This window comes from Antechinus flavipes, chromosome X (genome assembly GCF_016432865.1).
Source record: "Antechinus flavipes isolate AdamAnt ecotype Samford, QLD, Australia chromosome X, AdamAnt_v2, whole genome shotgun sequence".
Taxonomy (NCBI): Eukaryota; Metazoa; Chordata; class Mammalia; order Dasyuromorphia; family Dasyuridae; genus Antechinus; species Antechinus flavipes.
In genome coordinates this window covers 64,543,004-64,567,312 of record NC_067404.1, presented here as the reverse complement: position 1 = coordinate 64,567,312, position 24,309 = coordinate 64,543,004, and the positions used below count along the sequence as shown (strand labels likewise).

At 44.2% G+C, this 24,309-nt stretch overlaps 1 protein-coding gene across 2 annotated transcripts in view; it reads right to left on the bottom strand.

Annotated features, from left to right (window-relative positions):
* DACH2 (dachshund family transcription factor 2) overlaps positions 1 to 24,309 on the bottom strand; it is a 430,511-nt gene that overhangs the window by 26,609 nt on the left and 379,593 nt on the right. Inside the window, exon 8 of one of the 2 annotated variants that reach the window (XM_051969294.1) lies at positions 16,670 to 16,792. The exons of the other annotated variant lie outside the window; for it this stretch is intronic. Within the exon in view, the coding sequence (XP_051825254.1) occupies positions 16,670 to 16,792 (123 nt within the window). The remainder of the gene's footprint in view (positions 1 to 16,669; positions 16,793 to 24,309) is intronic. 2 annotated transcript variants of the gene reach the window in all.

Below are 24,309 nucleotides of genomic sequence, written 5' to 3'. Positions count from 1 at the left end.
TTTAATCAGTACGGCTGTAGTACTCTCGTGAGTGACCGTCAAATCGCAGTTGAAATGATACCAGCTAAAATGAACAAAGGGAAAGGAAAATGGGCTTGGTGAATGGGGCTTGGATTTTAAAATCTAAGACTGACAGACATCTGGCTTGGGATGGAGAAGAACAAGTGCCAATAAGATGATCTACTTGGTGTTTTGCAAATCTAATAAAAGGCACTTTAAACTGAAAACAAAGGGAGAGAGAAAAGTGCTAACATATCACCTAACTAGATCCCACAGTGAATAACTACAATGGCTGAAGGATAGTAGCAGACACACCCAGAACAACATGGTATGGGGGGAGGGGAGGGGACAAGAGGATTTGGGTTGTAATCCTATCTCTGAGGCTTATATAACAAGATCTTGGGTAACTCGAATTCCATTAGAAAACTAAAGATAACATTTTTTAAGAAGCATTTTCACTTACAATGGAAAGATGCAGTAGACCTATTGCTTGGGAATAGGCGGGGAAGGGGGATTAATGGCAATAACTAGTGACAAACCAATGTTAACTTGGGTCCAATTTTGCTTTTGTGGAGAAAGAGGGGGAAATGAAAATGAGACAATACGGTTTCAAAGTCAACTCGAAAGGAGATCTTTCTCTAGAAGAGGGTCATATGGTTCTATGCTTCATCTTGTGCTCTTTAAATATGCTCATCAATGGTTGGGGTAAAGACGTGGACAACACATCTGTCAAACTTGGAGGGCAGCAAATCCGGGAGGGTAACTAACATGGTGGATGGCAGAATGGGCACATAAACAAAACAATCTCAGCAGACTGCAGTGTTATTCATACCCGAAGATCAAATATAATAGGTTCCAAAAGCCTCTTCTTGGGTTCAAAAAAATCAACTTTGCAAGTAAATGATGGAGGAAATATGGCCAGGTTGGCCCACGTGGCCCCCTCTATAAATCCAGGTTGAATTGGTGGTGGTTTGATAGGGTCTCGGATAGAACGGGTTTCAGGCTGCTGGCTAAGCTTGAACCTAAATGAATTTCCATGAGATTTGGCAAGGAGACTTTTTCATCACATTATTCCTGGCATCGTTAGGTACTCCAACAGTGATCTGTTGTTCGGTTGAACCTCATTTTTCAGATCCAAGCAGCTTATGTATGTAGTAAAGAGAGTCTTGAACCCCATTGATTTCCCAGTCGTCATGTTATTCTGTGGGAGTCCTTGGATGGGAAACCCTGGCGAATCATTGTGGGAAGCTTCAGGCAAATGAACATAATGGTAGAGCTTTTTCTCCCAATAAATGACCCTTAATATCTCAATGTTCCTAGAACCTAGAGGATATAAACTACTAATTGACGATTTCAGATGGAGCCAGGGGAATATGTATTCACTAATTCTGAGCTATGCAGAAAACTCAAGCGTCCATGTCACAGCGCCTGAGAAGGCAATGTAACACGGCAAACCTAAGTTAGGAGATGAGAAGCACCTTTACTGCCATTGTTTTTAGTAAAGTTCAATAGTAACATATTGCCTGTAAATTGCCGATGCATTCCCAGTGCCCAGAATTTCATCTTCACATCGACCATTAGAATGCTGCAGGTTCAGCGAGCCTTTTCTTTCCCTTTCTTCCTTTTGTTGGGGGAACTAGGAAGGGGAGAGAAAGGTTGGTCCAGAGGGAATCAGCATGTCAGTTAGAACTGTTGGGGCCCAATTAAAATGCACAATGATAACATCTATAATGCTATCTTATTGTAAACACACACACACACACACACACACACACACACACACACACACACACTCCTGAGGCAACCATTATTGTATCTCTAAAATATGCCCCAATGCCAACCCTAACCCCATTTTATGTTTTCTCTGCATAGTGTGAAGTCTCTGTTTAGATGCTATTTGGTCTTCACTACATGAGTGCATTAAGTGAATGGAGTATCTTTGTAATGATCTGCCAATATCGATAATAACTGGAGCCGTTCCCATCCTCGTACCATCGAATACAACATTTTAAAGGACGGGGCTGATGTTGTCAGGTCTCTAAACTTAGAATGCTGACTTCCTGCTGGTTCAGAGACAATAGGATATTCCCCTGGTGACATAGTTACTATCGAGACAGAGTTTGGAAAATTGATGGATTATCAGAGCTGATACACTTTAGACAGACATGGGACATTGGTGACAAGAGACTGAATGAGACCCCCCCCACACACACCAAAAAAACAAACAAACCCAGGGCAGTGGTGGCAATGCCTAAAACGCTGTGTGTGTATAACCAAACTCTAACTACATGAAAATAGCTAGAAATCTCTTCCATTTGGAGATGAAAGTAATGCTATGAAATTGGCCGAAAGGAAAATTGGTATTGACTGTGAAGACGGCTTGCACGGTGTCTGGTTTGTAATGTTGCTGTACAGTAGATTGAAGTTTCAAAATAGTATTACTCTTCTTTAAAGAGAGAGACACAGCTAAATTAGGTGCTGCTTGCTGCAGTAAGGATCAAATGCAAAAAGAATCATATTTCATCAGACCTAGTCAACACCGGGAAAATAAATAGAAATATAAGAGGTCTGCAGGCAATGATTCATTTTGATAATCTGGCCCACGAGAGACACATAGAGACAGCACACAGATCTAAGCTTCTACCAAAAGACAAATAGGACACAGAGGGTGGGAATTGGGATGACAGTATAGCAGAGGTCACATCGATTTTCAGCAGCAGTTTTCACACAGATGAGATAACCCTGGACTCTATTTGGCCCATTGTTCATACCCTACCTGTCCCACGAGCAATAAATTTCCTGGTCCCAGAAAAAAGGGCAGTAAAGAAGAAGGATTCTACTTATGACTTCTTATGATTAAGTTTTTTGTGCTACCCAAACATGGTCGGTAGACCAAGGTCACATTGCATGTTAAGGTCTGTAATAGCTGAAAACTAGCAGAAGAGTATTATGTTTTAGCGGCTCTGACTGGAAGCTGTCAAACCATTCATCACTTTTTTTTTTCTGATTGAAATCACATACTGCAAAGATGAATGATAAATGCATTAGAAATCTATTTCAATCTGGTAATAGGTCTTCACATCTGAACGGTACCTACATCTTGTCCGTGTTCCAAGGAAGCTTACCATTAGGTCGAAATTTATTAGCTAGCCTCAGACCACTCTAATTGGCAAAGCAATTAAAAAACCGGGCAATCGCCTGACACGGAAAAGACCAGTGCTTAAAGGGGACCATCTCCTCGCCAGCCGAAGGAGAAAGGGGTTCGATTGGGTGTTCTGATGTCAAAGGCCAGGGCTCAGGAGCTCCCCACTCAAATCTTTAGCACAATAGAATGAACAAGAAAGAGAGATAGGACAGCCACTGTCTCTAGCCAAGGACGCCGAGGAGCATTCTATTTATTGAAGTAAAGTGAGGACCGCTTTTATTGAGCCTGTTTGTTAAACCTGCCATACTTGGTAATAGCACTTGGAAATCCATTTGGAGGCCAGTCTCTCTATTTTAATTTCTTACTTGGGGCCCAGATGAATAGATGTAAAGGTGGACAGGAGTTATATTTGTAGAGGAAAAATAAATAAAGGGTAAATGTCCAGAATGGAAAAGTTTCCTCTGAAAATTACTCTCAAGGCTGCTGGAAACTTTGCAAGACATGGCTCCTCATCTCCCTCCTCCCTCCTGCAACCGGGCAAGAGGAATAAAGTCCCGCACAGATGGGCAATGCAGCCACTTGGCAAAGCTGGGATAGGATACCACAGCAAGCAAAAGATATCCTTTCCATAACAGTTGGCCTAAGGGTTACCTTTGGACGAGCCATTAGCATGACTTCAGGAGGCCTTCCCGGAGACATCCAGGGAGCTCGCCTGCCATGCTATATCCCATGACACTCTGGCCTTCTTCCCACAAGGTGCCGGGGCTGAGGGTGAGGACCAACCGGGATCTGAAGCCACTTTGTTCCCTTACAGGCATATCAGTTCCTGTGCCCACGGTGGGCCCAGCCCCCCGACTGCTTCCCCAGGGTAGTTGGGGGCCATGTAGGACCACAGCACCAGAGCACTTCTGTAGTTTACAATCCAGTTGAGAGAACGCTGATGCATAACAAATGGAGGTTCCATAAAATTCCATATAATTGAGTGGCGCAGATTCTCCAGCATTACGAGGAAGAGGAATAAAGGAGGCTGCAGCGGTTTTCTGTTCGATTTGCCCAAATGTACGCCAATCCATCGCCTATTTGCTCGAAGCCTGGTGCTAGGTGCTCCACGAGATACCGAAAGGTAGAGACCCCAGTCTGGTAGAAATGTTCACAAATGTCCCATCTAGATCACGGGGCACTGAATGGGAGCTATAGAAAATGGCAGCTATGCTTTTTTCAGTAATATAACAATTCCGAGGGTTCCATATGGTTCCTTCTAATGCTCTATTCTTAATTTTAAAAAGCCAACAAAAAAGATGGATACTCCCATATTAGGAGCGTACGCATAGGGTAACAATGCTGTGTGACCCATGGGGTATAGACGGAGAGGAATGAATCCGATATGACTCCAGGAGCCCCATAAGCACACAGGCCACACAATCATCTGCTTTTCAATTGTAATGAAGGGAAGAAAAATAATTTTAAAATAGTCAAATAAAATGTCTGAAACCAAGGCCCAGTTAAATAGAACTTTGAATTCACTGGTTTCCCCCTTTATATTTGCCTTTTAAGAGGGATTCCAACTGGAAGAAAATAAGCTTCCGGCAGGGATTTAGATCAACAAAGCAATCTCTAAGGTATGTCATGGTCTTGGTGCCCGTTTGGCTTAATCGCCTCCATGTTCTTTATCTATGGTCCTTATACAGCCAGAGTCCTAGAAAGTGCTCAATCCTCAGGTTCAAATCATGTTGAATGTACGTAGCCACTAAAGCAGGACAGTCTGCTTCCACTTGGGGGGGCGGAGGGGGAATCATCATAGGTTTCATCAGTTGAGGTCTAATTCCGTTTGGTGATTGGCAGCACCTACGTTTTACCACAGAATGACTATGATTCAGGACAAAAAGCTGCCTCTGTTTGAGTGGCATCCCTTCCCTGCCCAGTACCCTCAGCCCATCGTGACTTAGAGTAAGGGGCAGGCAACCTTGTTTCTGCCAAGGGCCCTTTGGATATTTGTAACATCATTTACAGGCCGGACAAAATGATTACCATAGAACTCGAGCAGTGGCAGCTTTGAGCTCGTTGCTGCCTCCACTTGCTTTAGCTAATGATTTCGAGGGCCTCCCGGTTCCCCACCCCTAGCTTAGAGGGACCCTTCTTCTATTCAGGCTGATCGAAAGGAAAGCAAAGGTCGAGGATACTTGCTGAAAGTGCCAAGATGGGCACATTTCTTAAGGAGAGCCAGAGAGAAGCCACAAAAGACGCTTAAGCTTGCCCGTAGGCCCTGAATAGAACATCTGAAATTGAAATTCCATTGGAGGCCACTAAAAGGGACTATCAAGAACTTAGGGTTTGCTTCTCTTGGCCACTGGCTGGCCCCATTCAATCTGAGGGGAATATTGGCCAGCAGATGGTATTAGCATATATCTGGCTTTGATGATGGACAGACCAAGGACATGAGACTTAAAACCACACATATCTATTCTGGGACAAACGAAAGCAGGAAATATTCTCCTCCATGGATAATTGGCCTCTTGCAGCTGATGGCATTTGAATGCCCTAAAAAAATTGCCTCCCGGTCACAGGGAAAGAGCCGGCTTTGGCCTTACTAGGGGGCCGGTGACCAGTTCCTTGGCAGCACAGGGAAAGGTGAGCTCTGCCAGGAAGTGAGCACACCTCTGCTAGTAGCAGGACAAGGGCCCTCTTTTCTGAACCTGATACAAATCAGATGCAGAAATTTGCTACTATAACCTTGTGCTTCCGGTACTGATGCTCAAGCCACAGATGGTTTTCTCTCAATTACCATATATGAACTGAAAGCTGATGAATATGGGTGGGGGGAAGAATAATTGATTGATTTCAGTCCTCAATCCAATCCAGGTTTCTTAAAGATGATATATATTGTTTGATGTGACAATAACATTTTGAAGCGCCTTTTTAATCATTTACAAACTCATTTTTGAAACGATCCTTAATTGTTATCTAAAGGTATCCAGGAAAATGCAGAGGCTTTAAGAAAACAACACACAATGAAAGAGGCTGCTCCATTGCATGGCGCCACCCCGTTCCCTTGTGGTTTTCATTTACACGTGCTAAAAATGAATTTATTTTTGCTCTGGAGAATGAAACCTCTTAAATTCCTTTCATATAATCTAGTCGGGCAACAAAGCAAAACAAGACAGAAACCTGTGAACGTGTGCAGGTAGAGGAAAACAAGGTCCTTCTTGTGAGGGGTTGTGAGAGGCTGAAACCTGTCCTTGGAGCCGTTCCTGTGAGCGATTCAGTGGAAGGAACGAGATACAGAACATGATGGCAGGTTCATCCTGGTGCAGAAAATTCAGCAAGAAATCCGAAGGTCTGGCTGCACGACGTCGCGTGTTGTGCATGAGCAAACAGGGACCGGGCATATGCTTTCTGTAGGAACTCTTCTGACTTAATTCGTTGGGGATAATCACCTGGGATACTGAGGAGTTAGATGACCTGCCAAGGGGTGGGATGGGAGCCTGGGTCCTCCTAACGATTTCTCCCGATAGACAAGAGAGTGAAGAAGGGGAGTGGTCTCGGTCTCGGAGGGAGGGGGACGGGCAAGTCCTCATGCCGGACGGAGCTCAGCCGGTGGTGCCCAATTCTTTGAAAGCGGAAAGCACGCCGGCTTGGGAGAGGGAGACACTTGGTTCAGATCGACCTCTGTGGCCCACGCTAATACCGAGTGGGGGGCAGCTTGCCAGTGCCGCAATGGACAGCGCTTCCCTGACTTGGTCTACTCGTTTCTTATCTACGAAATGAGGGTGGCCTGGTTGGGCTCACTGGTCTGCTCCTCTAGCTATAGAACAGGGAGCTTCTGTCACTAAGTCGACACCTGGGTTCATAAACAGTCTCGTCTCCCCAATGTGGAGGGTGTCTGGTTGTCCCTTCTCTCCTTGAAACTGGTTGAAGCTATAGTGGGGGAAGTAGGCAGCTAGGAGCAACACTCAATCCCACAACCCGCACCACATGCACAAAGACTATTTTTAGATGCCGGCTATTGCCGGCAGAGCTTGTGCCATCTGGCAAGCAAGCTCCATGTGTCGAAAACTTCTGAAGCTATGACTCCAGGGGGAGCCAACGAGCCCAGCACACGTTCAGACGCCATTTTTATTTCATGCTAAAAACTGCCCCTTCTTCCTCATCTTTCCTAGCTCATTTCACTTTCAACTCTTCTCACTTAATATTTATCTCTGACTTTAGGATTTTTGTCAAAAAGAATGGTTGTGCATCCAGATGTGCACTGCTCTGTCACACAAAGGATAATCATTTCCCAGGGAGGCTCTGGGGCTGCTCAGGGGGATTACTTGGACCACCTTCCAGAAGGCTTGGGGTTATGAGAAAGCCCCGTGGACAGCGCCTCTTCCCAAAGCTTCTCATATTAGAAAGCACACTCAGAGGACACAAGAAGCCTCCAGGGACTGGTGTGAAAAGCACCGATCACTTGAGGGGGTGCAGAATGGTCCCGGCCAAATGGGTATAGATGGATCTCGTGAGTAACCCTGGATGGGATTTTTCAGAACAAATGCTTCTCCTGGAGTGTCATTGTCTCTCTACAGCAGGGCATGTAAGGGCACCAACAAATAAAGAAACTCCTGTGGATGGAGGCTAGGATTTCATGGAGTATTTAGTCATTTTGGTTGGTCAGTTAAGCTCTAAAGCAACTGTATTTTCCTTCTGTGAGTAAAAAGAACAGGAGATTCAGATCCATGAATTTATCATCACGGGCCATTCCCAGGTGAATGTCCTAGGGGCAACATTGGACCTGGACGCCAGGGTGCTATGCAGCTGCCTTTGTATCTGCCACGGTGGCGGCATACGCCTTGGAAGTCAGGTTGCCCTACAAGGCAGGATCTGAACATGGATCTCTTTGACCCGGCAGCATCTATGGCATGCTGCCTCCCTACAGAAGAATCTATGAACAAAAAGTCCAATTCGAGAGAACTTTTGGCGTCACTGTTACACCAGGAAGAGTGCTCCAATAGCTTGAGAATATCTGGGGATATTTACTTTTCCCCACAGTAACCAAAGGTAGGGGGCAGCTAGGTGGCACCGTGGTGGACGGGGCTTCAGCCCTAGACTTAGGAAGACTCATCTCCTCGAGTTCAAATTTAGCCTCAGACACAGATATCCACTCACATGTATGCATGCGTGCATAGCTGGCTATACACACACTTGTGTGTGGAGGTACGTACACATATTTTTTCCCTCCAACTCAACTGATGATAATCACATTTAGTGAGGAAACTCACCTTAACCTATGGAAAATGGCATCTGCTCTGGAGCTTATGGTCCTAGAGTGTTGCCTGGGGCATTGGGAGATCGAAGGATTGACCCAAAGTCCCCCAGGGAGTAGGTAACCTCACTTCCAGGCCAATCCTCATATCTCCTAAGCTATGTTGCCTCTCACAGAGATGATATGAATTAGGGGCCAATGATCTCAAATTGAATCCGGGTAGAATCGGATTCCATGTTTACGTGACACAGTTCTGCATTTCCCACAGACCTACTTTGTTAATGTTCCCTCTCTTTTTTTGAGCATCTGTCCCTATCTATACTCTTTGAGGTTTTTCATAAATCTTCTGATAAGTGGCTGGAGGTAACGTTTTCTTAACCTCCTTTTCTTTATTTCCCTCCATAATTCAGTTCCTCTTTGATATCTTTTTATGGGGCTGCCTAAAAATCAGAGGCTTTTTAACAAAAATTCAGATCCCTCTGCTTGCCTTGAAAGGCCATCTTTCCAGAAGCTCCAATCAAAAAGTAGAAGAGTGATACTTGGCTACCGGAGCTCCTCAGATGCTACTCGGCCCTCCCTCCTATTCGTGAAAAGCTATACCGAGGGGATTTTGCCAGACTGCGTGGCAAATTCAGAATGAGAGAGCCAATGAATTGGCTCTGAACTGGGACTGTCTTGTACCATCCATGCGATCTTGGGTAACTCCCTTCTCCTCCCTTTATCTGGGAAGTGAAGGAGCATCTGCTTGAGCTGTCGCAGATCTCATCCAGTTCCATAGCTGTGACTTGCTGCCACTGCAACTGAACAAGAACAGCACAATGGGTGATGGGGGTGGGGGTCACTATCTACTCTCGATATCTTTATCTAGTTTTGATATTTAAGGCAAAATTCCAGCCTAGAATCCTCAGAGCAGGCAAAACCTCTCAATCCCTCCAAAGATGGGGGTGGGGGGGAGCAAGTAGGACTTCCCTTTTCCGGGACTTGGTAATTCTTCTTTGTTTATTTTACAACTGAACGAAGCCGGTTATAAAGGACAATTTGACTATGATCTCTTCCTTTGCTTAGACTGCGTAAATATATCCCATGCCATCCATTAAGGCCAAACAGCAAAGAAACCGCAGAGATGGTAATATCTGCAGATGGAAAATTGCCTTCATAAAATAGAGGGGTATAATAGTCAGGAACAAATGGCTCAAGCTGCCCTCAATGCAGCATTCCTGCAAAACAGTAGAACCTGCTCTGATGGCAATGGAGCGTTTGCGTCCAGGCGGATACCAGGTTTGTAGAGTACACGCCCGGAGAGCCGTGAAACTAGTGGGAAATGTAGTTCTCCACGGTATTTAAGTGCTTTGAAAAATTCAATCACTGCCACCCCCCCCCAAAATGTTGCCATAAACATCAGATGAACCTTATAAAAGCTTCGTACAGTGCCAGGTTACTGCAGTTTTGAAGAGATGGAATGCCTTTCTCTTCCAAAGCTCAAGTTCACCTTTAAATTGGCTTTTTTTCAAATTATACATCGTTCCCAGAGAACAAAATCACCGTCCCGTCAGGTTTACTGAATGTTTTAGGAAGAATGTTGTAATCCTAAATCAAAAGGTGAGGTCTTTTCCGAGTAGAGATGGACATTTCATTATCAATGCTAACACGGGTTGGGAAAATCTTGATGGTTTCTTGAATAGGTTTCTAGAGTCCAGCACAGAAAATGAGGGCTTTAAAAAAAGATTCAACAGAGCATATGCCTAAATTGAAATAAGTGTTATTTGCCTACATCTTCACCATCAAGTCAACAAACCATCACTCACTTATTAAGGTCAAGCCCCGGGGCTAAGTGCTGGAGATACAAAGAGGCAAAATAGTCCCGTCTTCAAGGACTCCACGTTGTCATAGGGATTTCTCATGTGGCACAGTGGTCCTTCCACTTGTCATCCACCCGACTGGCTCCCTACTATGCTCGGATTCATGTACTCTGGCCCCTGACCTTCCTCCTGTGAACACCACATTTTTCTTAAGATACAAAGTTCCTCTAAGATGGTTCCTCCCTTTTATAGGTTTTGTTCCTTTCCAGAGCCATATTCTGCTCAAGGATTCCAGTGTAACATTTCTCCCTGCTGCCTAGGAGGTCAAATTATAATCCTGGACAAAGGATCTCGGGGTTCACCTGGCAATTCTTACCCCTGTTTGGTGTTTTCGTGTATGGCTGTACGAGGTCATGGATTTCGTCACTGCTTCATTTCTTGGATTTCAGCTTCTGCCTTACTACTGCTTTCCTCCTAAAATGTAAGTATTTTCCCCCCAGAACTAGATGAAGTATGTGGATAGGAATGAGTGTACACACACATGTACACACACATGCACATACCTTTTTCTCTCTTCCACCTCGGTGCGGAACCTTTGCTTGAGGACCTCCAAGAAATGGGAGTTCCCTCCCCAGGGAGTCAGGAGTGCACTTTCCAACTTGGCTAATATTTCTACTTTGATGGAGCCCAAAGGCACCTCTCTTCTGGTTCTGCACTTTGGGGCCAAGCAGAACTAGTCTAATTCTACCTTCTGAGGAATTCTAGGAAACTGCTACCGTGCCCTCCTACCCCATATTTGCTTTTCTTTGGGCTAACTCACTATGAGATTTGGCCCTGAAATCCATCTTCTTTCGGCAGTTTTAATTCTATTTCTCCATTCCACAAAAGCCTTAAAAGCCACCCTTTCTTCTGTAGTCCACCCTCCTCAATCTGACGTTTCCGACGATCCACTATTTGGCCCCACACACCTTTCCGAGCTCCTCTTGCACAAGAATACTCCTGCTTCTGCAAAGCTGGCCTGCTCGCCATTTCCTTGGCCTTCTCTGTGATATCCTCCTTCTGAGTTTGTGCTCCTGGCATTGCATTTGCTGAGAATGGCTTCTTTCTCCTTCTGTCAAAAAGCTATCCTTTTCTCAAGGCCCAGTTCAGCAAGGCCCACTTGGACTCTGAAGAAACCTCACACTCCTTTGAGCTCCCGCATCACTTCCTGTCTGTCCCATTCATTTAGCCCTGAAATCTGTTGCTCCCTGGACCTCTCTTTTGTTTATTAAACTAGTTTTTCAAACCCATTGTTAATTAACTTTTCACATGCTTATGAGAGGCCACCTCTACCATCTTAGAAGCTTCTTGAAGGCCAGGGCTATGTCATATGCTGCTTGATTTCTTCCAGAATTCTACACGACGGAAGGTGGGCCTCCCAAGTTCAGGTTCTGTGGCCTCCTTGACATTCTTTCATGATCCCCCATTTGGCCTATGTTTAGAGCAGGACTCTAATAGACTCTGGACTTACCTTAAAAGGGAAGGAGATAAGCATATGAATGCAACTATCCTAATCCAATCTCCTTGGGTCCAAGAAAAAAAAAGCCAGAACTCCTGTGTACATGGTGGAGAGCTAAAGACTGCTGCTACAATGAGCTGGCAGTCACAGCTTGTGCTTTCTGAGTTTACAATTTAAATGGCTTTTTGTTAAACCTTGAACATCAATATTTGATATTTGTATGTTAAACCGGAGCTATTCACAAATTAAAATCTCATTTACAATTTTTAATACTGAAATTTTCAATTATATTCCATAAATATTATGAATACCTCGCTCTCTCTTTGGATCACTGAGCACATTTCAATTTCTAAACCCAGACCGGGTTACATTTTATCCACCAAAAGAGACAGATCGTGTCAAGAATGCCACTACTGCTGCCCCCCTCACACACACCCCTATTTTGACCGATTCGACTCAATCTGCTGGTCAAAGAAAACAAAGCAGAGTGTTGATAGGAAATGGTCACCTGTCTTCCTTGCTGGCTAGTCTGCTGTCCCTGGCCAAACAGGTCCCACGGGAGAAGAGGGCCTGGACCACACAGTTGAGTTCCTATGCTTCCCGTGGCCTCTGTTTCCTCAACTACAGGGATAAAGATACTAGTGATAGCTAGTCCCCAGGGTGGGTGTGAGACTCAACAGCCATAGTGGCCATAAAACAGACACCCCATGAAAATGGAAGTTATTTTTACTATGTATAGTCATAGCCAGTGCCTTCTTTTGAAAAAAGATTGTCACCCACGTGAAGGTGAAACCTAATGGCATGAAAAATTCGACTACACACATAAACTAAAATCAAAGAGGTCCCTTTGAGTTGCAAGGGGGGGGAGTCTGTTTCTGTCGCTTAGGTTGTGAATTGTACCGTGCTTCACTTCCAAACTGCCCCCCTATTCGGTTTAGGAGAAAAAGCCAATATATGGGTTCTGGGTACTTTTGGAAAGAAGGAAGAAAGAATAAAGCGGGAGGCCCTTCTCCACCCCACCCCCATGGCGGTCTTTATATGCGGAAATACATGCTTCTCCTTTGCTGATTGTGTTTAACTGCCTTTTGTCTCCTTGTCTCCCTCCAGTGTTGCTCAGATGGCAATCTTTTATTCCTTGTACAAACTCATTTGGAAGATGCCAGGCTAGACTCCAGCTGTGTACTGCGATTTAGGGCTTAATACATGTCAGCCTGGTCTTTACACACCCTGAATAAACACAATGAAACTTAACGTTTTAATTGAAGATTGTTACAAGGCAGGGCTCCGTTTTCTAAAGGGTGTGCACCCCTATTTGAAATCCACTTCATCTATTGTTTTTGCAAATTTTGAAAATTTATTGATGCTCCGTGTCACCTTTTGAGCTTCAAAGGTTTTCAAAAGGTTGCCGCAACCAAAGCGAACACAAATGTATCTGGGACACCGGTACAAACAAAACACAAATCAAATAGCCAATCGGCCCCTACAGACCCCGGCTAACATTGACCCTGCGCACTCCAAACCAATGTAAAGTTTATCTTCTGAAGGCAGTGGTAGGCAAAGGGAATCTTTCTCCTTTTTTTATAAGGCATCACAAAGTACCTTGATGAGAGGCAGCATCCTTTTACACGAGCAAGCCTGGAGACCCTCTCAAAGTGAATGATTTGCTCCCAAAATGTCACTCTCCTTGCATGAACAGTTAATGACAGTTAGAGATGAGATTCGCATAGGCTGGGCAGGCAGACAGGCACAGAGGGATTCCAAGAAGTCTGCGCTGGTGTGGAAGGAAAGCAAGCCCAAACATCCATGCAGGCAAAGGGTGCGAGAGAACTGAGTGTAAGGCAAGGGAATAGTGTTTGGGGTAAATATTCTCCTGTGGTGTTCCATTCTCTGTGGGAAAGTTACAAGCTCTCTTGAGAAAGTCCTCTGGCTACTCTGAGACTACTTTCCTATATTAAAAAGCTGCTCAGCTGTGAAAGGAAAAGGAAATCAGATATCTCTTTGGGACAAGCCTTCCTAGACTAGGAAATCATTGCTCCTATAGCATTCTGGAGACTTCTTGAAAGTCCCAACTTTCTCAGTTTCACATCTTAGCAGGTAAAGAGGGGATACAAATATTGCTCTAGACGGGATTATGGATGATAAGCATGTCTTTATTGCCCAGTGTCCTTTCTTGAGTCAGCAAAGCCAAAGAAATACATCTCTTTTCCTCTTTCTGAGATTGTTTTCAAGCGGTTTTATTTGCTTTTTGTTGTTGTTTTAATGTGATCTAAGCATTAGTAAAAAAAAAAAAATTAAGTGGCAGTGGGGGAAATCTTCAATAGCTGAAAGTTGGGGCGTTATCAATCAAAATAAAAGAGATCACTGTGAAACAGATGCTATCATTACAAGTAACATTCTGTGCATCGCTCCAGCCTGACAATTGTTCCGAAGCCCAGAGAGCAAATTCAATTCCACTGAGTGGGGCCCCAAATAGCAATAGCGTGCTCTGTGACAATGATGGACTCCGCAACAAAGGGGCCATCCCTCGCCACTAGAGCAGTATTTATTTTGCTTTTTTAACACAGGCGCTGACCGTGTAACTGATTATTGTATTTTTGCTCACAAATGTCAAAGGCTAAGATTCATATTCTTTGAAAAACCTTTAAAGATGCTTATTTGCTAGTGTTACATGGGGTGATGTTATTTGCAAGGTTTGGGGGTTTTTCCCCTGAGCCTCATTAGAAACCCAAACAGTGAAAGAAAACTATTTCTGAAGGAAAAGATTGTTGGCCACATTTGTTTTAAATTTGTTCATGGCTCCTCTCGATGTCAAAACAAAAACCAAATAAAAAAACCCCTCACTTTGTATTCAATGCTGAAGACATTGTTACCGAGCCAGCTCCAGAATTAACAGAAAAACCTCAATTAGGACTATTTATAACTGACCTCCAAACAATTAACCAAGACTATTGGGGGAAGGGGCATTTATAAGGGTTGTTTAAAAAAATGATCACAAAGTCTAGAGGAATTTTAGTCAGACCAATTTGGACATGCTGCCTCCATCCACTTAGTCATCCATCACTTATAGTAATTAGTTTGGCTCCCTCCACTGTCATGATGATAAGCGTGACCCCAGGGCTGACTGCTGGTGTCTCAGTCCCTGGAGGCTGCAGATGGATCAGCTGTGATATCATCATTACCAAGCACTCACCTCTTAATGGACAGCAGCTTGTTTCTCTCCTATTCTCTATCCATACTTGCACACTTAGAAATTTAGAAGGGAAAGCACTCTTAGTTAGCATCTAGTGCAACCCAGCCCCAGATGGAATCTCCCCTACAACAAACCCAACCAGTAAACATCAGCTCCTCCTGGAAGACTTCCAGGGACAGGCCTTTCCCTCCTCGAATGACAGATTTTTCTTACCTGCCAAAGCATCCTCTTGGACTGCAGTCCAGCACTAAATGTTGAGGCACCTTTCCTGACACCAGACCAAATCTAACTCTTTGGCCCTTTGGGCCAAACCGACCGAGTCTAATACCTCTTCCAGAGGACAGCCCACCGGTACTCAGAGATGGTGGCAGCTCCTCTTGTACTCATTTATCAGATCTCTTCAAAAGATCCTCCATCTGACATTAGCCCAAGGCCTTTCAGCATCCTTTTAATTCTGGTGACTTTGCTGCCCTTTACTTGAGGTTGGGAAAAGTGAGAAGAAACTAAACTCTCATGCCTTTCTTTGTGGATTCATTCCCATTGTTAAGTGACCCTTCTACTCTATCCTTTTCTCTTTTGCCCTTTCATCAGAGGGGATGGGAGAGAAGGAGCCACTGGAGTTTATTTCCATCCTATTTTATAGGGAGAGGTTTTTCTCCCTGAAGAGAACAGGATGCCCGATTCAGAGCCAGTAGAGACCAGCGAGGTCATCTCTTCCGACTCCTTATTATACAGATGGATTACTCAAAACAGATTGGCCTAACAATCCATACCGAAAAACCAAAAGACGGTTCTCCATCGGTTGGCCAGTCTACTGTTTTCTTCCAACTATTTGGGCCAGGCACTGCGGGTAGACAACAACCAATGGCCCAACTTTGAATGGGAAATACTGTCCTTGGCAAAGCATGAGATGCTTTTAGTGACTCAGAGCTGCTCCCTGGTGCAAAGACCCATCTTGAGAACGCAGTTCATATCTAGCTTTGTAGATCAGAGGTAAGAGAGACCTTAAAAGCCCTTGTTAAAGATGATGCAACTCAACCCACAGAGGCAGAGGGACTTGTCCAAGTGGGCAAAAAATATCCCGTAAAAATTTAAGCTCTTCGGACACAGAGGTTGTTTTCAGTTTTGACTCGATATCCTTCGCACCAACACAAAAACAATGCAAACAAGTAGATTTTAACTAAGAGATACTGAAACCAGTATCAACGATCAATGCCGTTTCCTTAAAAGTCAGGTCTAGAACCTGTCTGTGCTTTGGAACCTGGTTCCTCCAAGTACACACAGAGTACAAGCATCAGGAATCTCTTCAGTGACGGACGAGTAAGAATTTTAGAGAGCAGCAGAGATTCTCTTCTCCAAAATTCCCAATTCTTTAAAATCTGGCAAAACTCCACCAACCATCAGAATGTAATGTGGGCACTGGGCTCCTTTGCCTAGCCCATAATTTTTCCAGTTGTTACAGTCTAGCAATTAATTCGTTATTCCAACCAAAATCAAGTTAGCTTCTTAGGAAACAATGCATTTCTCCCCACCCCCCACTGGACATTTTGAATCCAAGGCTGGAGGACGTCTTTGGGACTACAGAATGGCCAAAGCGGTGTCTCCCGACTCAGAAATTATGGTTGTTAAATCTGTTTTAGTTTTTAAATTATTTTAAATGTATTCTGGGAGAAAAAATCATAGCTAAGATTATTGGCACATGGGAACCATTTCTTATCATTTCATATACTACTTGATAGCAGTTTGCAAACTGAGATCTCGCATTATTGAAATCCTGTATTGATCTTTAACTATTCACCTGTTTGTCTTGGTGCCCAAACTTGGCGGTAAGCATCTTGAGGCCCGGCTCCCTGTCTTAAGCTTCTTTTTGCTCCCCACTGTGCCTGGGAATCATCATATAGCTCTTGATGGAATGACAGAACTGAAAGATGGCAAAGAGCTCTGTTAGCTTTATTATCCACATTCTTAAGAGAACCTGAATTTTTAAAATGAAACATATGTAAAGAAGATGAGGAGGAACCCATTTGGGCATGACAAGTGGGGCCCCAAAGAAGATACTGTTGGTAACCAGTCTTTTGTTCTGCATAGCCCTAAGATTAGGGTCTTCTTGTGGGCTGCCTAAGCATCCTTTGTAACCTTGGGATACTTCATCACTTGTGCCCCAAGGCAAAACTAGAACCTTCCCAAAAATTCATTGGAGTATGTCAAATGTATGTAGAGAGACAAAAACCTCAAATAAGACTTCGGCAGTAGCAAATACATGAGCATGAGTTACGTGACTGTCTATGCATTTATTTCCCTGCTGCTTCGTGACTGTACCTTGCCCTGCTGCTGAAACACTAAAAACAAAGGGAGAGAATGCAGAGAGAGAGGGAAGGACCAAAGAGCGTCGAGAGGGGAAGAGGACCTGCTTGTCAGACACTTGGGCCATAGGAATCTTCTTCTTAGATGTCTCTTAGCTCTCCCTAGCCATGTTACTTCTTTCCTCCTTAGTGTTCTCGTGAGCATGGACAGAGACAGAAGGGTTGAAAGCAGAGTTCTCTCTCTGTGCTCTCCCTGGCAGCTACCAGCTCTCTATTCTCCAGGGAGCTATGTGAGCCCTGGGCAGCACATGGAGCTAGTCAGTGACAGCTTCCAAGAGCCCAGAGTGGTCGGCATTGGTTTAGCCTCAAGTAGGTTGGTTTCCACAGCCAAGTGTATACTGCATTCGATCTGAACATTAAAAGCACCTCTGAAACTTAATTTTACAGAAATGTTAATGACCAGAACTAACTACTGAAGGCAGAAAAAGAGAAGTAATTATTTCAACAGATGAAAAGAAACCACAAATGAGGGCTTGTGTCTGACAAAAAGGAGCAAGATGACTTATCTCTTTGTAAGGAAATTCATTTCGTTCCAAACACCATGGAGATCTTACAGTTAGTGTGTTCACCTGAAAATTACTTTAATTTTGAAATGTGAATCCTGGGGATGTTTAAAAAAAGAAACTGGAGCTTTTACTCACTGGTAACTAGTAAGAGATTCATCTTGGGAAAATATTTGGTCCAAAATGAAACAAGAGATTTAACACCTAATATATAGTTGCTCTATGATGATAAGGAGTAGGAATACATCACGACGGCTTGACTCTTATGGAACAAATTAATAAATGGAAGTCTGATTCCATGCTTATAAAAGAAAACCAAGTGGCTTCTGCTTGGAGAGCATCAGTCATACTCCAGAGTCTCATTGCTAATTCCCATCTGTCCTAAGAAACTTCTCCATGATACTTACAAGTGTTCAAATGATCAAAAAAAAGGAAACCGAACAAAAGATTACTGACTTGGGCACGTTATTGTCATCTTTATAAGGAGATGACTGACGGACTGAGTGGTGGCCTTGAAGTCAAAGAGTCCTCAGACATTTGCTACCTGGACAAGTCCCTTGGCCTGTTTCTCAGTGTCGGCATTTGTAAAATGATGGTGTGACTCGGTGGTCTCCAGGATCCCTTCAGCTCTAAATCTGTAAGCATATGATAATCCCACCCTCCACATCGCCGATAATCAACATCGTGCTGGGGGATCGGGAAAGATTTCAGGTGTGTGTGTGAGATGGCACGTGAGCTGAACCTAAGAGATAGAAGCACAAGAAGCAATAGATACCTTTGAACAAATCTGACAGATCTTTGTAGAAGGCACATCACTTGATCTCAGCCTTTTTTTGAAAGGTTATTCCCCTAATCTACTTCAAAGCTCCTTTCCTCGGCCAGACTCGGGGAGCACCATCCAGAGAATCTCTTGCTGTCTGAGCTTAATAGTTTCACCTGCTGTTGAAACTAATAAGGAAAGGGGTCCAGCTCTAGCCAAGGTCTAAAGCTACGAGGAGGCCGAAAGCACATTCTAGACGAGCACTAAGATAGTGAGGTAGGCGATGAAAAGCTGAGAGGCAAGTAAAGGGTCAGCTGGCCTGGAATATAGAATGGATCAAGAGAAATGACATAAAATGAGACTTGAAAGACCTAGTGAGAGGCTTGAACTTGCAGGAGCAATAGGGAGTGTCTGACCAAAGAAGGGAGGGATGTACAGTAGCCGCATGGAAAGTGGAACAGTCTGCAAAGGTCTAGGCAGATGGATATAAAGGAAAGGCCAGGGCCAAAGTGAGATCACATTCTTACGTGGAGTACCTCAAAAATACGCTATAACCTCGGGCAATTCAATTAAGATCTTTGGGTCCTAGTTTGCTCGACTTATAAAACGGAGCGGGTAGGCTTAGAATATTGGTTTGAGAACATCTCTAAGGTTCCTTTCAGCTCTGTGATCCTCTTTTGTTAACAGGAGGAGTGGGGAGGGTACAGGAAAACATCACAGCATAGGAGAAGAGAGTCTAGCTCACCTCTCTGCCGCCACTATTCCAAGAAGGACTTGGATCACTGCTCAATATGATGCCCTTCCTATCTCAACCACCCTGAGTCATTATTCCAGCTCGGGGTAGCAGAGGGAGACAGCCAGAGAGGCCTATGGGAACTGGGGAAAGGGGCTGTCCAGAAAGATCCTCTCTATAGTTCTTTAGCACAGAGACTGAGCTGGGGCCTATAGCTGTGCACCAGGGAAGGAGCAGTCCTAGATCCAGAAAGAATCAGACCCGATACCCTGGATCATGCAAGGAGCTAGGCAGAAGCTATGTGACTAATCCCCAAGTCAGAGATCCATTGGTGACCAAGGAAGGGACTTGCTGCTAGGCTTGAGTCCAACATGTGTATGTACCAGGGCAAGGACTGGTCACAGATTCAGTTCAGATGTGTTCTGAGGCTGGAAGTCTGAAGAGAAGCAAGCAGCGGCTATGTGGCACGGGACCTAGAAGAGATTCAAAGATTCTCCAACCCACAGTCTGGGGCAGAGGCCCCAACTTATACGATGGGGTCATTAAGCTTAAACCAAGAGGAAATCTGCAATTCTCCCTCTGAACCCGTAGAGCCCTCCAAAAACTGGCAGCGGTTAGAGTCAGCAACAGCATACTGGTACTCCAACTGGGGACGATTTCTATGGCCGTGTCTTTCAGACCTGACCAACGTGAGAAGTTGGCAGAATTCAGAATCGGAGTGCACAATCAAACTGTCAGACCCTGAAAGTTTGCGGGTTCCTAGCCTGAACTACTCCTAACCTGGCCTTGAAAAACAATCGTCGATAATAATAAACTATGGAAACAGCAGGGCCCCCAGAGGATACAAATTAGGATTATACAAGGCATCGATGGTCCCTTCAGAAGTAGAATGGGTCTGCTCCTAACTCAACGTCAATTTGTAGGAGAAGGCTGGAAGAGCGAGTCGATAAAACACAACTTCCACAATAAAAAGTGAATGTGGTGCTGGGATCATCCAGATGTGAATGTGCCATGATGCAATGTGCCCTCTGAGAAACTTTAGAAGCCTTGTATGAACTGATGCAGAGAGAAGTGATGAGAAGCAGGAAAAAGGCCTTTTCTCTTAAGGATGTGTCTGCAAAAGCATTTCACAGCTGTAGGAAAAGATAGAACGTTCAGAGGGAGTCCCTGCACAACCCTCCTGAAGTTGACAATCTTAACAACGGGGCATTCAGCAAGCTCCTTCTGGCGCGATGCCAGAAACCCCCAACATATCACATCACGCCAATCAGCCAGCCTCGAGGGGTGGGTTGCGGCAAGGTACCAATGTCCCTTAAATGCTGGTGAGAGCAACAGTAGGTTGTAGCTGTGGACAAATCACTAAGCTTCTCTGCACCTTAGTGTCTTCCCCTGTACAATGAGTACTTTTGACTAGATGATTTCTAAAGGCCCCTTCCAGCTGGAGGATCTCTGATCCTAGTCCAATCTAAGACGTCCAGCCTCATAACACAGACAGACGTGGAACGTAGGGGCGAAGCATCTAAGCTGTGGACAGCAGAAGTAGGTCAGTGGACTTGTGGGTGCCAGAGACAGACCCATCACTTTCAGTGCTATTGAGCAGGATGGACATTTTGCTACAAATAACATGGATCGCGGTCCTTCCACAAAAGCAGCGGCATCATGAGAAAACTTAGGCTGCTGGTTTTGTAAACGTTGCATTTTCAATATTTATAGTGTCAGTCTTCATTCACTCTCTGACAGGGCTGTCAATCAAGCTGCAATCTAGTTTTCTAAGACTTTAAACAAAGATCAAGGCAGTGATACTGCTGAGTTCACATTATCTTCCCCAAGATAAGAACTTGCAGCTTTTCTTCTGGCCACAGCAATATTAACTTTGCGCTATCCTTCCAGAGCAAATAAAACGCTAACCACTTTGGCATCCCTGACGGGCAGCAAACCCACGATTTCAAACTCTGTGTTGAAACCTGGGCCCGCTGAGACCGAACAAAAGGACTCGGAGCCTGCTTGCCATCTATCTTGAAATCTTTTACATTCTCTTTTTGATCACAAGCATTTAGCCACAACAGGATAAGGGAGCTAGATGTGGGGTAGCATCACTGTGCTTCTGCCTTGAGCCCAATGGCAAATGAAAGGCATCCAGAATTAATTTTGAAAAGCTAATACAATCATTTGGGGAGAGGGTGGAAGTGTGCCTTTTGCCACTTTGTTCTCTCCTTTCTTCTAAAGTCTGGGCCAGTGGGGGCAGGGAAAAAGCAAAAGGAGAGGAAATCACTAGAGTGTGGGACTCACTGAAATGTGGATTTCACAAGAATCATTTTGAATGTCATGAAGATCAAGGTTTTAGGCCACTACGACACAGTCGCAGGTGAAACACTGGCTATTGCTCAAGGGGCACTGTGAGATCTGCTACAGAAATACTAGGCCCTGAGACACCTCTGACCATGAAAGAACTGACACTGACTTTGGGTCTAACACAGGGAGCATTTATTTTGCACCTATTATGTGCCAAGCATCAGGGATACCAGTTAAACAATGACAACCAAATAACAGTCGCTGTCGATGCGTTTACATTTGTCTCGGGCCAGATGGGTAAAGCTCACCGTATGAAGTGCTGGCCTTAGAAGAGCTTGAGAAGCCAAAGTCCAAATTCTACCTTCCACATTATCTGAATAAGTGTTCTTCTGAAGTTTTATTTCTTCAACAAACAAACTCAACAAAACAGGGGCAAACTGATAGAAGTGGGCTGGTTTTGACAAGTAGATGTAGATTCCCTCCTTTATCTATATAACCCAAGCAATCTTCTCAAAGGGAGAGAGAGTCAGGTGAACATCCACCCCCAGGAAATCCACTCCTTAATTGAAGAAATGTGACCATATTTAAATGTTTTTCTTAGGATTCTGCAAATTGGAAAAGCTTGATAAATAATAAGGACTTTGGGGGGGGGGCATTGTGACTGCTCCTCAGGCTGTACAATCTTTCTTTTCAAAGCTCTTATCACTAATTACAGCATTCCTAAGAAAAAATCCATTTATTACCTTAGAAAGATTTCATGTGATCAAAAGCCGTACAGTGATGCTTGGCTTCTAGCAGCAGAGTATCCATTGATTACCCATGTCTATGGAAGGTACAACATAACACAGAGACTCCCAGATCTGGGCTGATTCCCCAAAGGGTTGGGGAGGAGAGAGAGGGAACCTTTTGTCTTGCCACCGAAATGCATGGAATGGTACTTTAGGGGCTCTCTCTCCAAATTTGAATTCTGTTTACCTGCGTTAGAATTTATTTGAAATAACAGAGCAGAGAAATGGGCTTGGAGAGTTTGATTTCAATATATTAACACTTAGCACCTTCACTGAAATTGAGGATGTGAGGACAAGTGACAGGTTGCTGGTTTGTTATCCTCCCTTTGTTGTATTTCACTTGAAATGGAGAGGGTACAGAAAGGTAGTTTTTAAATCATGCTCCAGGCAAAATACATTAGGAAAATCAGAGGAAAAAATCGTTCCAGTCAAGAAATAGGCCAAGAATACATAGGAGGTTCAGCCTCAGCAGGAGTTATTTTCCCCTGAATAACTGAACGCCCCAGCCAGTTAACACCCTGTAACCTTGAGCGGCACAGACAAGAGCCAATGGTTCCATGAGCCTCAAGGTTGATCATTGCTTTCTACGCTCCTTGCCTTGAACCCCACAATCGATCACCCTCTGGGGTCTTCCAGGGAGATGGTGGCCATCTGCATGGACCTAGAAAGTAGTCCCTGGATCTTTCAGAATCCTTACTTGTTTGTAAGGCTTAGCTTGGCTGCCACTTCTGCCAAGGGACCTTCCCTGCGCTTCACTTGTTCAGGCTCTCTCCCCCTCCGAATTACTTTGTATTCATTTAGTGGGATGCCTGAAACCCAAGCCCACCTCCCAAACGGAATGGAAAATTCCTTGACGATCAGACAGAGGCTGCCTGCTTTGTCTTTGCACAGCTCACAGTGGCTTCTATATAGTAGGGGAGTAACTAAATTATCTCCATACTTGGAGTACCTGTTTCACAGGATGGAGCAGGGGGTAAATGAGATCATCTCAAAAATTCTAATTTTCTTTAGTTTAAAGGTTTACAAATCACTTTTGGAGACATTCTCTCTCTTGATCTTTCCAAAACCCCATGAAATGAGTGCTCAAAATTGTATTGCCATTTAACAGATGAAGAAACTGAGGAGCTAAAAATGGCTCTTTTCTGACTCCAGGTCAAACAGTAACCTTTCCATTAACTCTATGACACACTAGAAAAGCTAAAGCTAATTATGAAGTAGGGCACATACGTGTACTTAACAGTAGTACCTTCCAATTCTGGGAGAAACAAATATCCCAGTACCTCTGAGGCTGAGTGTTGGCTCTATCAAAGCCTTGTTTTGGTCTCTGATTAGAGAGGAGAGGTGTCCAGATAAAAAGTCCATCGGTATATGATGGAGATCCCGAAAACAAGGCACTAAAATCCCTTTATGTATGTTCTTCTTTGTTGATCAACTGGTTGGTGAGGCCTATTAGGCTGACCAATTGGTCTAATTAACAGGACACAGTTAAAGAATGGGCTGCTTCGTGTGTACTCCATAGACTGTCAGCTAAGATATGAACTGGATGGAATCAAGTAACAAAAAGATGTGTAACTTGTATATGTTTTGATCTCTTTTTTAAAAATAGATTTACTGTATCAAATTGCTTACCTTCTTAGAAAGGGAGGGAAAAGATTTGGAAATCAAAATTTTAAAAAAATTACAATTTTTGTCCTCAAATCTGTCTTTATAAGCAATTGAATAAAATAAATTTAAAAATGCTGAAAAATTAAATAGAAAATAGGTTTGAGAGAAAGTAGCATGGCAGAGGGCCAGCCTTGACTCACAGAAATCTCGGTATCAAGCGTTGCCTTGAAGAGATAGCAGCCGTGTGGCCCTAGGCAAGCCACTTAACTTCCCCCGGGGGGGGGGGGGGTGCCTGGAGCTCTCAGACACTAAATTACATTACTCTTCAGTGGAGGAAGTTGTCTCCGCCAATGGGATCTATTAAAACCCAAGGCATACAGATCGAGTTCAGAGC